We start from the raw sequence: 17,958 nt of genomic DNA, 5'->3' as shown, positions 1-17,958 counted from the left end.
CGCATTCTGTCCAAATCCTCGATGGCAACCAAGTCAAACTCCTCCCAGATCGATGTCTCAAGACTCGCCACGGACGTCTCCATAGGACCACTGACAGGGACCCAATCCTTCCGGATTTGAGCGATTTTATCCTGCAGGTATTTCCCAAACTCCTCTGCCCTACGCTGTAAAGGGGCCTCCCGCGGCCTCTGAAACAAGAGGGAGCGGGACACCAGAAACAGGGCGGCAGGGCGGTTCTCTGCGGATGCAATGAGAGCGGCACAATATTGATGTTTGGCCGCTCTCAATGCCACAAGGTACGTCCTTAAATGGGCTCGTACCTGTGTCCGGTCAAATTCGGAACGGGAGGATCTCCAACGACTCTCTAGGCATCTCTTGCGGCGTTTCATCACCCTTAGCTCCTTGGTAAACCAAGGGGCCAGGGTGGATCGTTGCCGCCAGAGAGGCCGCAAAGGCGCCACCCGGTTCAAGGCCCCGGTAGTTGCATTATTCCACGCGACCACCAGGTCCTCTACCCGGGGGCGGGTCAGGGTTGCAGGAGGTGGCCCAAGCTCCGTCTGGAACCTATCTGGTTCCATCAGGCGCCTGGGGCGGAACCATCTAGTGTTTTCAGGTTCCGCCTCCCCGCAGCGGGGGCTAGCACCAGGGAAGTCGAGTCGGAGGAGTGAGTGATCTGACCATGACAGGGGAGTGATGGTTAAGTCCCCTCCTCCCAGATCACTCAACCACTGGCCAGAGACAAAAACAAGGTCCAGGGTGTGTCCTCCCTCGTGTGTCGGGCCCTGAATCAATTGAGTCAGGTCCATGGCTGTCATGGAAGCCATGAACTCCCGAACCCCCTCGGATGCTTCTCCCACCGATGGCAGGTTAAAATCCCCCATCACTAAGAGTTTGGGGGTCTCAACTGCCACCGATGCGATCAGCTCGAGGAGTTCGGGCAGGGCCGCTGATGTATAGCGAGGAGCTAGGTATACTATCAGCAGGCCCAACTGTCCCCCAGGGCCCCATTTCACAACAAGGGATTCACACCCGGATGTCTGTGGCACAGTGGACTCCCTTGGCTCTAAATCCTCCCGGATAATCGCTGCTACCCCACCACCCCTTCCCTGGGCCTGGGGCTGGTGAAATGCTAGGTAGCCTGGTGGGCACATTTCCACGAGGGGTAAACTTCCCTCGTGGCCCAGCCAGGTCTCCGTTATTCCTGCGATGTCCGGCTCCCCCTCCAAAATTAGATTGTAGATGAGGGGGGCCTTATTAACGACGGACCTCGCATTGCATAGCAACAGCCTCAGGCCCTGGGTCTGCAGCTCCTGACCACCTAGAACGCGGGGGTTGGTACGAGCGACCGGGTGTAACCAGCACCCACGGTCTCCCAACCGACTATGAGTTCTTAATCTGTCCTCGTATCTGCCCCTCCCTACGACCGTTGAAATCAGTGAGCCCTGTAGAGGAACGATATCCTCCCCCTCCTCCTCCCTTCCGCTCCTTCTGCTCGCGACCACACCTGAAGACCTGGCTCTCTCATCGCTCCTGACCTGACCCACCCACCCCCCAATCCCTGAACCCCTACCCCTAAAAGTTTTTAAAAAACAGTTAACTAAAAAACCCCTAAGTCTCCGCTTCCTCCACCTCTCGAGATTAATAAAATCTCTACACACTATTGTGATTTTAGTGTTCCACAAGCAGCTAGATATTTACTTGTTTTGAAGGACAACATACATATTTTTAGAAGCCTGTAAAAAGTAAATCAAGCAATTGAACAGAGCACCCTAGCGAGACTAAATGGGCACTATTCTAACAACATAAGGGCTCAGTACATACATAAAGTTAAACCAGATTATTTTACACATGGTTTGTTGAGTAAATCTGTGTGGCCTGACCATAGCTAAGTATTACTGAGGGAGTCTGAATATCAAGCAAGGCCAAAATCAAACAGATATCAATAGTAAGAATATATTTTTCATCATTCTTGTGATTATAAAAGCACATACAATTTAAAAATTGAATGAAACATCAAAATCTTACCAGAAGCATAAAAATCAGGGTCAAAGTATGCCATGAGAAAGAAGTTGAAAACAAGTAGCAAGAAACCACAAAATGTTATCAAATTTGGGGCCAGCCACTTAGGGAAAATCTAGGAGAAAGCAAGTAAAAACACAGACAGAAGTTCATATTAATGGACACAGTAATTTTCATCAAGGATACATAAACAAGAAGAAAATAAACAAGAAGAAAATAACTATCCATTTGACACCCATTTTCCCCCCTTATTGTTCTACAGCAGCAGAAAATAAAATTCAGTCCATAAGGTGACTTGCACGTACATGATCAAGTTTTCTGAAGAAGGGAATCTCCTGGATTAGCCACAGAGAAAAGGGAAGGGGTCATATCAATGTCAAATGGGTCATAATTTTTGTTCTACTTGCAGAGAGTTAAACGTAGCCCAAGTGTAGCATAGAAAGCACACTCAAAAAGGGCGGACAAGAGGTTTACTCACCTTAACTACAGTGTTCCAAAATGGATGCATGACATACAGGGAAATAGGGTTGTTGTCCACAGCACTGTACTATAAAGGAAGCCAAGAGAATAAAGAGGATCAGCTGAAAGCTTTAGAAAGTTCTTCCTGGAAGCTTACAAGTAGGACATCTGCATTCGTATCATCTCACAATTCTCCAGAATCAAGCAACACGTTGTTCCATGGAAGTCAGAAACCTCTACATCAGGGGTGTCAAACACAAGGCCGGATCGGGCTCACAAGGCCGTCCTGGAAAATGTAAGGGGTTGCCCCGCGTGGCTTTGGCCCTGTCTACCCAATGCAAAGAGGTAACATGCTAGCAGTTTGGGGAGTGGCATCAAGGTGGCCCACGCCCACCCACTTAGCCACGCCCAGTAAGTGGCATCAAGCTGGCCATGCCCAGCCAGTTGGCCACACCTGCCCTCCCCCCTCTCCAGGGTCAACCATAGCCCTGATGTGGCCCTCAATGAAATTGAGTTTGACACCCCTGCTCTACATTATTCTCTCTGACAATCATTTCTGGAGAGGCATTCCGTAATGCTCTTTATACCTGACAACTACACTTCAGGGCTAGGTTTCATAAAACTTGATAGCGGCATTGTACAGCTCAGAACACAACTACTTATAAATACCTTTTAATTTCACAACCTCAGAGTGAGGGAGAAAGAACACCTCTAGTAATATGTCGGCTGTGTCAATTCCACAAGATCAACGACAGGGAAGATTGAGTACCAGCAGTAATCTATTCCGATTGATTAATAGTGAGAAAGGCCATGTTATAGATCATAATTAGGTTGGTCTTTCTCAGTATTGAATATTGTATTATTTCACAATTACAATACAATACAATAGCAGAGTTGGAAGGGACCTTGGAGGTCTTCTAGTCCAACCCCCTGCCTAGGCAGGAAACCCTATACCGTTTCAGACAGATGGCTATCCAACTTCTTAAAGACTTCCAGTGTTGGGGCATTCACAACCTCTGGAGGCAAGCTGTTCCACTGATTAATTGTTCTAACTGTCAGGAAATTTCTCCTCAGTTCTAAGTTGCTTCTCTCCTTGATTAGTTTCCACCCACTGCTTCTTGTTCTACCCTCAGGTGCCTTGGAGAATAGTTTGACTCCCTCTTCTTTGTGGCAACCCCTGACATATTGGAACACTGCTATCATGTCTCCCCTAGTCCTTCTTTCTATTAAACTAGACATACCCAGTTCCTGCAACCATTCTTCATAGGTCTCCAGTCCCCTAATCATCTTTGTTGCTCTTCTCTGCACTCTTTCTAGAGTCTTTTCTACATCTTTTCTACATCGTGGTGCCCAAAACTGAATGGAGTATTCCAAGTGGGGCCTTACCAAGGCATTATAAAGTGGTATTAAAGGGAACAGATGTGACTGCCTGCTAATGTTAATGTAACTGCTTGTCCTACAGCAAAATTTTAAATCTGGCTAAGCATCCATATAATTAACCCACATTAAAACCACTCCAAATTGTCAATCAAACTTCCAAATTACCATTCTGTTTGGTTTGATTTGCTTGTCTCTCTGATGAATGAGGATTACTTCCAGACAAATGAGGAGGATTAGGTTCAAGGGACTATCTATGAGTTCAATACATTTGGGTTGTGAGTTTGCATAAAGCACTTTCTGGATGGTAGACAATGGAGCTTAACACACATACGCATACACACATAATTCTGCTATGTTATTTCAGAGTGATAGTGGGTGGTGGTATGTTCCTGGAAGGGATGAATGAAGCAATCTGGCAGTTTATGCCAAGACTTTATACTCCTACTGGAGTCACCCAACTAAGCAAGTGGGCACTCAAATTAGGCAGCCACAGTATAAGAGGATGCTGATGGCACATGATCACAATAGAGACAACAGTAAAGACACATTTGCAAACTGTGGTTGGGAAGGCAATAGTAAATGATTACTGTCTTTTACCACCCCACCCTGATAGGTAAGATAAAGAACAATATATTGTAATGCCAATTATGAGCCCCTGAATATGAATGGCACACCACATACCTGTTTCCCAGAAAATAAGACCTCCACGGATAATACGTGCTTTTGAGCGCATGCGCTAAAATAAGCCCTCCCCTGAAAATAAGCCCTCCCCTGAAATATTGCAACACAGCAGCAGCCATGAGGTGACCACGCTCGTCTCCTCCTGCACCTCAAACATAATAAGTCCTCCCCGAAAATAAGGCCAAGGGCTTATTTCGGGTGTCAAAAGGAAATAAGACCCTGTCTTATTTTTGGAGAAGCACGGTACTATTGAGGAAAAGCTGGGGATCTTTTAGAATTCTGATAATGTTTATGATGTCTATAAGCCCCATTTGCTCACTGTTGAACCTTGTATAGAGAGTTATCAATTTCAATGTTGGAACAATCCAGCCTTATTAATGGGCAAATTCTCAGTGTCAGTCCAACATAGTAGAATCAGGCATAGAGAGAGGTAAGATGATGGAATGCTCCATAACTTTCCCTGACAAGTCAGCTGCATAATAAATTATATTTAATTATGGCTTGGCAAAATATGCTGCTCCTTTTTGAAGAAAACTGCACTGTTGTTCTCTGGCAAATGAGACAAAAATGGTAACATTATGTTATTTCACCATAGAGGCATGATAGGACCTGAAGAATTTAACCTGCATCTCAATATAACTTGAATTCTGTGAGTAGAGAAAGAACGTTGCTCCTTACCTGAATGTTCGTTTGAAGTAGAATTGAGGGAGGGGTCACTGGTGGGATATTGCCAAAGCTTGATTGGTCCAGAGACTGAACAGGCGCTCACACGGCTTGGCGATACACCTAGGTCAGTGAATGGCGCTGTGCCCGGCTGCAAAGGGGGTTTGCTGGGCAGTTGCTCGTGAGCGTGGTTGCTTCATGGCTGTTGTGTTGCGCTGCTGCGACAGCACAACACAGCCATTCGCCCATGAGGCTGTGCCCGGCTCTATGGGAACCCGCTTGCAAGAGAGCAGCCGCCCGGCAACTCCAAAACAATAAACCCTCCCCCCATAATAAGGCCCAAGCCATATTTTGTAAGTAAAAAGAAAATAAGACCCTGTCGTATTTTCGGGGAAACACGGTAACTCATCAGCTGCAGTGATTCTCTTAATAACTGTGGAAAGAAAGGTCATAAAATGGGCTAAAACTCACTTAACAAATGTCTCACTTAACAACAGAAATTTTGGGCTCAATTGTGGTCGTAAATTGAGGACTACCTGCACACTTCCCTTGCTACAGAGGCACCAATGACAAGGGAGTCCCAGTGATTTGTTGATTGATTTCTTTCACATTAAAAGGCACTAAAGGAGTCTGGGCTCTGTAATCTAAGGAAAGGCAGGTAGGAGAAAAAGCACAGCAAATTGTCACATGTTCTCTTGATGGACTGATTATATGCCATCATGTTGGTGTCAACTCTAAGCAGCCAGAGATTTTCTCCGAACCTGATCCTTCATATATACAAGTAATCCTAAATTTATGTCCGTAGTAGAGCTCAGAATTTCCATCATATGTCCTGACGATCTTAAGTTGAAGCAGCCACATGACTGACCCGTTTTTTTACAGCAGCCCTTAAGGAAATGCAGTAGTCATAAAGTAAACATGGCATCGTTAAGCAAAACCAAATATGGCAGCTTATAACAACAACAAAAGTAAACTGCAGTCATGTGACCGGCAGGATCCTGCAAATGTGGCCAGTTATCAAGCACCCATGAGACTACCGGAGGCGGGGGGGGGGGGTCTTCATATATCAGAACCGTTGTTAACCCACCAGCTACAAGTCAAGGACTACCTGTACTATATTTCTATAGTAATGCAAAAAAACGTCTATGGAAGAAAGTTGATTACTGTCAAAATAGTAATCTTGCGGAATACATTCTGAAGCTGTGTTCAGATACTAGCTCCAGTTTTCAGATTATATTTTTAGAATGTTAACAACAGTTTTATTAGAACTACACTATGTGTTCTAACGCCATTTTTGCCCAATAGAAACCTCCAAATCTGATGCTAATTTTGTCTAAGTAGTCTCCAACTCCCCAGTAGTTTTACTGGTGAAACTACTTGCGGTAACCACTTGGGGAAAGAAGGTTTATCAATATAATTTTCTCCAAAACCACGAATGATTACTCTCTTTTGAATGGGATTCCACTTTTTTGCCTTTCGGACATTGTTGTTTTGCAATCCAGAGCCAAGCAAGAGATGCATATTGCTAGCCAGAGTGTAATTTTGGCCATCTAAAAATAACATCTTTTAAATGGATATTTTTTTTGCTATGCCATTAGCATCATCTCCAGAAACGTTTGAGACTTATCGCCATTCCATTCACTTGGCCTGTTCAATCGCATTACTTTCAAAACAGAACATCCAAGACATTCAGGGACAATGATTCCAGTTAATGGTGTGGAATATTTAACAGATTATTTAGATCTCATTATTCCTCTCTTTAGATGCAAGAGAGTGCAGCCTAATTGTTTGAGCTAAGCAGAAAGAATTCTGTCATGCTGAATATATGATCGTGAACATCGGATCAAATCCTGTAAATGTAATCACATCCAGATATTCAAGCTAGGTAAGGAGGTATGTAACCTAGACTACTACTGCAATCTGCTCTGGAAAATAAAATTAGCAGCCACCAACCCAACCAGACGGAAGGGATTCTTCCTGTAGTAGTTCAGTGATCAGCACTATTCAATACTAACTAAAAAGATTTTAATTTCAAATGTCTATGGCTCACAGAACTCTTGGCTTTGAGAAAAAGCATACATAGCACAAAATATTTGATGTCTTAACAAATGCACAACTGCAAATGTTCTGGTTCACTTAAAAACCTGTACAGCTCCCATGAGTAGTAAAGACTACTTAAATGGAAAGTTACCAATTCAAATAAGTGATCGGGTTACTTTCCTGAGGTATCCTGGCAGCCCCAATTCAAGCTGCACTGTTCTCTTTGTCAATTGTTTAGTTAGTTCTGAACCATGAGGGGGAATCAAATTACTCAAGGAAATTCTACTGCCAAAAGAGAGGAAGAAAATCAAATTGAGCCTAGAATATAGATATTCAAGACTATTTACAGTGGACTATAATCTACACACCATAAAGAAGATTGAATGCTAATTTAATCCCATGGGAGGAATACTTGAAAAATAGTCTTGTGTAACAATTCTCTCCCTCCCCCAAATATATAGCGAGCGTAATGGAATGTGAGGAAAGCCCTTGTGAGATGGGTAAATCGATGCTGCCTAGGAAACAGTCATATAAGAAACAGCATATTATCGACTGCAGCTGGACAGAGAGTAGAAGGAGAGGCTCAGAAGGGACCCTCCCTAGCTTCTTAGGCTGTAAAGGAGAGGGCAAGAGAATCTAGTTTCAGACTTCCAAGGTGTTACCACTATATTTTTACATAAAGGAACTTATCTGATCTTGTTTCTGTGTGGTCTATCTAGTAAGGCTGACAGCAGATGACGGGGCTTATGTTCATCCTGCTTATTGAACAATAACCAGTTCTGTGCAGAGGTGGGCTGCTGGGGGTTCGCAGGGGTTCGGGAGAACCTCTAAGTAAGATTCTGTGCAGTTCGGAGAACCCCCAAATCCCACTTCTGGCTGGCCCCGCCCACCCCTCCCAGGAGTCCCCACGCAGCCCGTTTTGGATACAGATAAGTGCAGGGTGCGTATGGAGGCTCAGGGGGGGCAAAAAATGGGCCTACCAGACGTTCTGGTACCATTTCCAGCCTCCAGAGGGCTCCGGAGCCTGGGGAGGCTGTTTTCACCCTCCGGAACCCAGGAAGGGCAAAAATGTCCCCCCATTGTGGTGCAGGAGGCCGACTAGGCAACGCCCACCCAGCAACCGGGCAGAGAAACCCTTGCTAAAATTTTTGAAGCCCACCTTTGGTTCTATGTCACTGGAGGGCTCAGGTTATCTGAATGCAAATTACAAAGCAAACACTGTGGACCTATTGTACAAAAAGATAGATTTATACAGCAATATCTTTAAGATACTGTAGATCAGTGTTTCTCAAACTTGGCGACTTTAAGTCCTGTGGACTTCAACTCCCAGAATTCCCCAGCCAGCTATGCTGGCTGGGGGATTCTGGGAGTTGAAGTCCACAGGACTTAAAGTCGCCAAGTTTGAGAAACACTGCTGTAGATCATTAGCTTTTAATGTGACCCTTTCAAATTTTCAATACTCAAATAAAATAAAATGATCATAAAATCCTGGAAATTTGACATCATTATTAAAGTAATCTCAAAGGTCATCAAGCCAAAAAAAACAACAACCCAACACAGGTGTTGTACCTAATAAATTACCACTGTTATGACTCCAACATTAAAAAAAACCTCTGGCTCATATCTAATAGCAGCATGATTTTTTTTCAAGATAATTGTATATTACATATATTGAACGTATAAGTACAGTCTATGGAATACAGGTAGTCCTTGACTTAAAACCATTTGTTTAATGATTGTTACAATGGCGCTGGGTCACTCGCACTTACAGCGTCTCCTTGGTCATATAATTAAAATTCAGGCACTTGGCAACTGGCATGTATTTACGACAGTTGCAATATCCCACAGTCATGAAGAGCCGTGGTGGCCCAGTGGTTAGAATGCAGTATTGCAGGGTAATTCTGCTGACTGCTAGCAGTTTGATTCTGACTGGCTCAAGGTTGACTCAGCCTTCCAGCCTTCCGAGGTCAGTAAAATGAGGAGCCAGATTGTTGGGGGCAATATGTTAACTCTGTAAACCAGAGGGCTGTAAAGTTGTCAGGCCTGTAGTTATGTTCCTTTTAGGATCTTTGCCTGCCACACTTTCTATTATTCTCCTATGCTGTTTCATTAGTGTAGTAGTTGGGAGGGGGAATAGAAAGGAGTAGAATTGTGGAATGTGTTGTTGTCATTCCTTTCTAGAAGCCAAGGTTATCTTTTGTCTCTGCACCTTGACACCTGACCGGAAGCAGAGGGGTGTAGATGCCAGCGTGGAAGAAGAAGATTGGACCATGTGATAGATTTATGGGTGTGGGGATAGATCATGAACTTTAAACTGGGTGGAATCCCAGGAAGCAAATCAGATTTGGGATTTCATAGCACAATGCCAACGTGTCTGTCTTATTAAATTGGAACTTTAAGGATAGCTGTGCCTTGAATTCTGATTTAATTCTGCATGATATTTGGAACGCTGACAAAAGCACTATGAAGTGATGTATCACGTCTAAGTGCTATTGCTATTTGGTTTGCAATCTTCCCAGCTGGCTTCAAATAAGTAAAGTCAATGAAGGAAGCCGGATTCACTTAATGATTGCATGATTCACTTAATGTGGCAAAGGATAATAAAATTAGCCACGACTCACGTAACAGCCTTCTTAGTGTTGGAGGGGGGCTTCCTACATTAGCAACAGAAATTCTGATACCAACTGTCGTCGTGAGAACTAACTGCATATATATTCTTAATTCAGAAAAAGATGTTGTAAAAAAAGAACTTATTTATTTCATATTTCAGGAGTGTAAAGATGAAGACTCCGTCATGCCTAGGTCTTTATGTAGCTTTCTTAGTAACAAGAGAGAAGTGATCTGTTAGTGCCTTGAGCAAGGATTTTTTGACTGCATAAAGGTAAAGATTCCCCTTGCACATATGTGCTAGTTGTTCCCGACTTTGGTGGGTAGTGCTCATCTCAGTTTCACAGCTGAAGAGCCAGTGCTGTCCGAAGATGTATCCGTGGTCATGTGGCCAGCATGACCAAATGCTGAAGGCACACAGAATCCTGTTACCTTCCCACCAAAGTGGTTCCTATTTTTCTACTTGCATTTTTACATGCTTTCGAACTGCTAGGTTGGCAGAAGCTGGGACAAATAACAGGAGCTCACTCCATTATGTGGCGCTAGGGATTCGAACCATCAAACTGTCGACCTTTCTGATCGACAAGCTCAGTGTCTTAGCCACTGAGCCACTGCATCCCTTATTTTGACCGTATAGTCCAACTTAAATGTTAGGATTCCCTGGTGATTTTCCTTTCAAGTAGTAAGCAGATAAAAACCTGACTAGTTTCCCCCGTCCCCAAAGGTAAGCAAACTAAAGTTGGATGAATTCAAAGTCTTAAAAGTAGCACTGTTTTGATTTATGAAGTCATCTTGAAAATTAGTTTGTTTAAGTATTTATTTTATAATATACATTGACAGTTGTTTGCTTTACACTCCTGTTTAACAGGCTGCTTTATCTCTGTAGAATTAATAAATTAAGAAAAGAAAGAAAAGTAGCTTACTAAGCACTTTAGCTAATGCATAGGCTAGGAAACCCTGGACTCAGGCTTGCCTCTTCTAAAATTCCCTTGGGCAATTCAACTTCTTTCTGTAATACGGGCAGTGGCTTACATCACACGGATGTAAATATTATAAATGGAAATGCAAGCATAGGGAGTGTATCTTGGGAGTATATACCTTGGGCATTATGGCAGACATATTAATTGCACAGAAAAAAAATATTACGGTAGCAAGAGACATATCGGGCAAATTGATCAAACACTGCTTAACCATAATGACCCGCAAGTCCTGTTCCAACAAGGAAAAAGGAGAAGAGAGTCAGCTGACATGTTTCAAGATTCACTTAGCAGGAGGTAATTTATAATAAAGTTAGTAGTGTAATATTTAATATATGCTTTCAATAGTGTCTGCCCTATTTCAAAATGCTGGCTCTGTCTTTAAATCTCTACAGCAGCAACATTTGCAATTCTAGTCGAGAGAGGAGCAGGACACAAACCTACTTCTTTGAAATGTAGCGTCACCTCTTTTAATAGGGAAGAAATTATCTAGATATAGGTATGACAAGCCAAGAAATGCTAAATCAAGACAAGTATTATTTCCCAATAATCAATGTTTTTGTTATGCATAATACTTATTTAAGTGTTCATTTTAATAACAACATACCATATTTTTTATAAGTCGCACCTTTTCCCCTCAAAAAAGAGGGTGAAAATCTGGATGCGTCTTATACATTGAATACAGCATTTTTGCCTCCCAAAACCCCACCCCCTTTGCAAAAATGACTGTGCATAGCCTTTAGGAGGCTTTCAGAGTGCTCCTGGGGGCTGGAGAGGGCAAAAACAAGTGAAAAATGAACCGTTTTTCACTTGTTTTTGCCCCCACTAGCCCGCAGGAGCACTCAATAAGCCTCCTAAAGGCTATGCATGCCCTTTCTTTTGACAAAAAATGGGACTTTTTTGCTCATTTTTGCCTCCCTGCCCCCAGGAGCACTCTATAAGCCTCCTAAAGGCCATTCATTCCCTGAAGCCTCCGGAGCGCAAAAAAACGGCACTATGGGCAAACCGGAAGTTTGGGGACGCACTTCCTGTTTGCACGGAGGTTCGTTTTGACTGCTTCGGAGGCTTCAGGGAAGCCTCTTGACGGTCCCTGAAGCCTTTGGGGTGCTTAAAGCAACCCTCCGAGCAAACCGGAAGTGACTTCCCGGGGGGCGGGGGAGGCTGTTTTCGCCCTCCCCATGCTCCTATAAAGCCTCTGGGGCCTGGGGAGGGCGAAAAAAGCATGCAAAAATGGGTGGGCGTGCCTGTAATGCGCGCATGCGCACTGGGGGGGGGTCGGCATTACATTATGGGTGCGGCACGCCTGCATACAACCCCCCTGCGCTCCCCCCACTTATGGCACACGAGCCAAAAAAGGTTCGCCATTGCTGCCTTATACCGGTTCAGACAAATGGCTATCCAACATCTTCTTAAAGACTTCCAGTATTGGGGCAGTCACAACTTCTGGAGGCAAGCTGTTCCACTGATTAATTGTATAATATAAATACACACACATACATGTGTGTGCTTGTATGTTTGTGTGTGTAAATACACACAAACAAATACTAATCAATCCCACTGAGACTTTTTACTGGAATGGGGAAAGACATATCCTTATGAACAATAAGTGAATTTACTGCAAGCAATATCAATTTGTTTGACCAATCAGGTAGACAAATATAAAATATAAAAACTAATACTTTCTTAAAGTGACACAGAAATATAAATCTGCTTTTGTATTCAACTGTCACTCCAAACAATAGCATACATGTCACCTTGATCAATGATCTATTCTTGAAGCAACAACAGAGGAAAACCATTAATATCTATTTTAATTAATCAGAAAATGAAAGCAAGGCAAAAACAAAAGCCCACACCTCCATAAGCAATAATTCTATTACATCCCCTGCCTATTTGCAGGAGATACATTGATTCATTCCTTGAGCAAGCTCCTGTTCTTTTTTCATGTTGCCTGAGCTAGATCTGAAACTCTCAAACCTGATCTTTTTGCCAATACAATAGCTCTTGTGTCTATTATATAATTCTGAGCAAGCCTACTAAAATTCCAGAAGTAAGAACTATGACCATCACTGAGAAATGTGTTCTCACATCACACTTGTAACATTGGAAGGAACTCTGAATGGCATGAAACAGCATAGCAACATTTTCCCTTTCATTTGGCTGATTTTAATACATTTGGCTCCTGGTCATCAAATATGACTTCAATTCATTCATAAATACCGGAAGAAATAGTATGGTTTGAAGCTAGGATTAGAAGCTATGAGAGCAGCACTCAGAAATGTAGAGATCCTCCCAGCACAGATTTTATGACTTCTTTCCAAAGGAGAAAAGAGGAGGCGGCGCATGCAAGTAGAACAGGCTGAGCAAAGCCCTGCATTTTTCTTTAATCTGCAGTATATCAATTTAACCTACTAACCTGTCAGCAAGGGGGGAAAAAAGCTTGCTGCCAAATGGCAAAATCCAGAAACTGCCATTCACAGCTCTGCACTTCCCTGCATTCTGCAAAGAGCCAACTGTGCATTGAATAAATGCAATCTTTACAGAGGAATCTCTGCAGAGAAGCTAACAATCTAATTCAGTGAGATATAGATTTCCTACAAAAAAAGGATCAGTGCAGATCCAAGCAGTAGTAGCTCCTTGACAAAAACATTTTAATTTTTTTGCAAATCCCAAATCAGAGATGTGAAACTGTGACTGACTGTATTGAAACCATATTGAGTAATGTTCCTGTTTGGGATATTCTGATTTACTACTGAATCAATTTACATTTCATTTTTCATAGAAGATACATTACTGTATGTTATAAATTCATCATCTGAAAATTAGTATAAAAATAAACCTGTCTTTTAAAACCATGATTTGAGGATTGAATGTTCCAAGCTACATATTCCCAAAATGTATTATGTATACAGGTAGTGCTCGATTTATGACCACATTTGAACCCCAAAATTATATTGCTAAGTGAGACGTTAAATGAGTTTTGTCCCATTTTGTGACCTTTCTTACCACAGTTGTTAAGTGCTTAAAAAGCTTAAACAGTTGTTAAATGGTCATACGTCACTTTTTTCAATGCCATTGTAACTAAACAAATGATTGTAAGCCAGGAACTATCTATAGATGCTAGAGGAGATGGGACTTCTTTTGATTCCAAAAAAACATGATTCCATGGGTGAAAAGTCTTTCTTGGGACTTCACACTTATTGGAAATACTATGCTCCGTCCAATCTCTAGACATTCCAGCATTCCCCTAGTAAATGAAGCTATTCAATGCACTTTCTCAAACACCAAATCAAATGTCCAATCCCTCGCAGTGCCTATATTGTTCTCAATACCTATAACTAATATTCAAAATAGTGCACAGATAGTGAAAAACACATGAAATGATATACATGATGTATATTCTCAGAAGTACAGTATATTCTCCTCCTTTCAATTTTCCTGGGTAGCTAAATTATGGCTCAAGCTGTGCAAATGGCAAATGGTGATTTTATTCATTCATTTATTTATTTATGAGTTTGCCATGGGGCAAAAATGAAAAATGGACAGAGTTGACGCCTTCTTAAAATAAGTTTAAGAAGGCGTCAACTCTGCGTCCATTTTTCATTAATCTCTGTACTCCTCATATGCTATTTAAGATGCTATTGGGGTGAATCTTAATCAGAAAATATTTAAAATCAAAACAAATTAATCTCAATTTAATAATGAACTGATCATGAAGTAATGGAGATTTGTAGCTGTCATCCACATCTAACTAAAAAAAATACACTGATTGACTTTAAACACAGCAATATTGCAAACATTGTCTCATGACAAACTGCTTGTAATACTAATGCAGAGTGCAATATACATTGATGGAGCTACCCAAATACAACATAACTTCAATATTAACCACCTCAAAAAACAATCAGAAGGCTAAATAATTTAGCATTTTTTAGAAGCCAGAAATAAATTCAGTATGTATAAACCCCATGTCACCTAAGAAAATCCCATACTGTTGCTGGCATTTTTTGGACTTCTTACTTAAAAGATATAAACAACTGGGAGATATTCTCTAATCTATAGTCCACATTCTTAGAATTTCCTAGATAACATACTATTGAGCAACCTCCTCCAATAACCATTTTCCACATTTTTTTCCTACTAAAAGCAAGATTGGCAAATTCCCAACAATTTACCCACTGAATTGAATGAATGTACACCTGGAAATTGGATATTGAATTTTGTTTTGTTTTCATGATTATGCATAGAGATGAGGCTAGTTAAAGAATAAAGACAAAGACAAGTGGTCCAGAGACTTTGATTATATATACAGTATATTGCGTCAGGCCAATAGTTGAGAGGGGAAGACCTTACCTATAACCTATCACTTCATCCAACTAAAATATGCATGGTACATGCCAACTTCCTAGACCAAAGATACAGAGCTGACTGTTGTATGTTTGGTTGGATGATGGACTCTGTTGTTTCAACCGCTTTGATTCTGTACATTAATTTTCTTAACATCCTCCTGCTATTTTACAGTTTTTATTTTTAAACATCACATATTTTTCAAAAAATAACTCCAAAGCGGATTTTAGCTATTTGTCTGGTTCAGGCTGTAAAGGAAATCAGCTTAAAGAAAGGGCTCAACTTCATTCCTTTGCATTATAAGGCTACAAAAGACTCCTGTTTGAAGTTGCTAGCAAAAGATCACTGAAGCAGAAGTCCTAATAGTTTGACTTAGAGGTATCCCAAGAAAAATATACCAAGTTACTTCAAAGTAGTTTTCTTTACAGGGAGTCCTCAATTTACAATCATTTGTTGACAATATATCTTTTCTTGACTACTGTTCAATCAATTACAAAGTCATAACTTAAAATTTGAATGTATGTCAGTATACAGACAAACAATTATGCAGAGTAAGGAAGATACAGTGAACTAAGAAAGTTGTTGGGCTTTGTGTATCAAAGTACACAAATATGCAAGCTTTATGTACCAAAAGATCCAATTTTGGCATATCCCATTTTTTCCTCCTGAATGAACTCATCCAATCTTTCCAAGCGGTTTCAATTATTCCTGGAAATGGGCAGAAAGTCATTCAAAGATTTTCAAACCTGTGGCTGATTTCAAGAATCTTCTTTAATAAGCAGGAAATGCGGTAAGGCTAAGCAGTGTTATTGCCACTCCTGGAAACATACTCCTGGAGAATGATTTAGATAAAACACTTCTTGCTGATTCTTGAGAATAGTGAGTATATAGTGTGTATGTCACTTATTTGTATGACATATTGTAGACAATTCAAAAATTTGACCATAGTTTTTTCAGCATTTGGCTTGAAAGGTACCCTTTTCAGAATCACTGGATATATTAGCAATTTCACAATTTACTCAAGAATATCAGGCTCCATATCATCTACTCAGTTTTATCATGTAGATCAAAGTTTTGCCCAATAGAGTACATTAGTACATTTAAGCATTCATATTACTATTCCTATGATTAAAACAAAACATGGCATTTGTTTTGAGATCCAAGACTATAAAATAAGCATACCGGTAGTTAAATTATTAGAAGGCTTCCTTCCAAATTCAGTAAAAACTGGAAAGGAATGCCTCTTTTGTTCGCAACCTATTTTTACTCAAATTTTAAGTCTTCTCATTTCTATTTACTGTAACACATTACTCATGTACTTTCGTTTCTTTTTCTATTTCACAAAACATAAAAATAAGGAAACAAATCCAACTTGACAGCAAAACAAATTTAAGTTGGTATGATTAAATTCTTTATATTTAACATTTAAAATTAAAGAAGTTTCAAACGTATTTCAGCAGGCTTTTCGACTGCAGGTATCCATCATGTAAGCCATACTATAGTTGTGTGGAAGATTACAATAATGCTTATTCATAGCTAAGCATATTGTCCAATGCTTATTCAGCAAATCAGGCTTTCTGGCTTATTCAATGAAAGAACTGAGACACAACCTTCTCCTCCCCCCTCCCCCCTCCACTTGTTCCACTTGAATCACACAACTTGCTAAACTGTGAATGAAGAGATGCTTGTGTTTTATCTAAAGGCAATTAAAATAATATATGTATGTATGTATGTATGTATGTATGTATGTATGTATGTATGTATATGTATTTGTGTTACAACCCCTGGTATGCCCAAATATGGGAGGGAGCTCAGTACTCCCCCTTTCTGTCCTTCGGCTCATTACAGAGGACCATCCAGGCAGAAAACCATATTTTTATTTTTAATGTTGCCTTTTTATATTTATATAGATGATGAGAGCTAAATAGCTTGAAATAGATCTATACTAGTCTCCCTTTATTTATTTATCAGCACAAATACAACACACACACACACACACACACACATATGTTGTACACACATATATATGTGTGTACAACAAAACCAGCATACCTACACTCGTGAAAATCTACGAAAACACATTTTATATATATATATAAAAACAGATGCCCTGGCATAGCTAGGTTTTAAAAGGTTTTAAAAGCGCCACTCTAATCTCTAAAGGAAGGATGTTCAAAAGAGGAGATAAAGGAAATGGCCTGGTCCCTGCCATCTGACATTCCTTGGTTGACAGACCCTGCAGCATGCCCAACCTGCTGGACTGGATTGTCTGCTGGATGTGCAGGATATTCCTCATAGCAACCCTAAACTCTGACCAGGTCCTCTGAAATAGGGCTACTGGGTGATTGTCCACAGACCCACAGACGCAATAAGGGTGTAGAAATAGTTATGTTTCGTTCTCTTACTGCCCTAAAAGTAGACTCCAATAGTGTCTCTAGCTTGTGTTCCATACTCTTTGTTCTTCGTCTTTTGCCAGGGGTGATCTAGGCATCTCTTAGTCGTTTTAGGTTCCTGCAACTCTACCATGGGAACCATGAGCGGGGACAAGCCATTCCTACAGCTTGATTGCAAACAGCTCATGGCTCACTTGTTGGGGACCCTTGCCCTAAAAATTTGGGGTAAATTTTTGAATTTCTCCTTGAAGTACTGTTTCCCTAAAAATAAGACGTGGTCTTATTTGGTGGGGAGGGCTGAAATAAGCACTCAGGCTTATTTTTGTGGACATCTCAATTTTTTGACTTGCAGGAGACTGTGAGTGCGGGGGCAGACGGAGTGGAAGCACTGC

The 17,958-nt window shown here is 41.2% G+C and overlaps 1 protein-coding gene across 1 annotated transcript in view; it reads right to left on the bottom strand.

Annotated features, from left to right (window-relative positions):
- SELENOI (selenoprotein I) overlaps positions 1-17,958 on the bottom strand; it is a 54,732-nt gene that overhangs the window by 32,818 nt on the left and 3,956 nt on the right. Inside the window, exons 2-3 of the mRNA XM_081943718.1 lie at positions 2,498-2,566; positions 2,026-2,134 (exon numbers count right to left, since the gene is read on the bottom strand). Of these exons, the coding sequence (XP_081799844.1) occupies positions 2,026-2,134; positions 2,498-2,566 (178 nt within the window). The remainder of the gene's footprint in view (positions 1-2,025; positions 2,135-2,497; positions 2,567-17,958) is intronic.

Source organism: Natrix helvetica, assembly GCF_964273705.1.
Source record: "Natrix helvetica genome assembly, chromosome: 2".
NCBI classification, from domain to species: domain Eukaryota; kingdom Metazoa; phylum Chordata; class Lepidosauria; order Squamata; family Natricidae; genus Natrix; species Natrix helvetica.
This window is presented reverse-complemented; position numbering and strand designations above follow the sequence as displayed.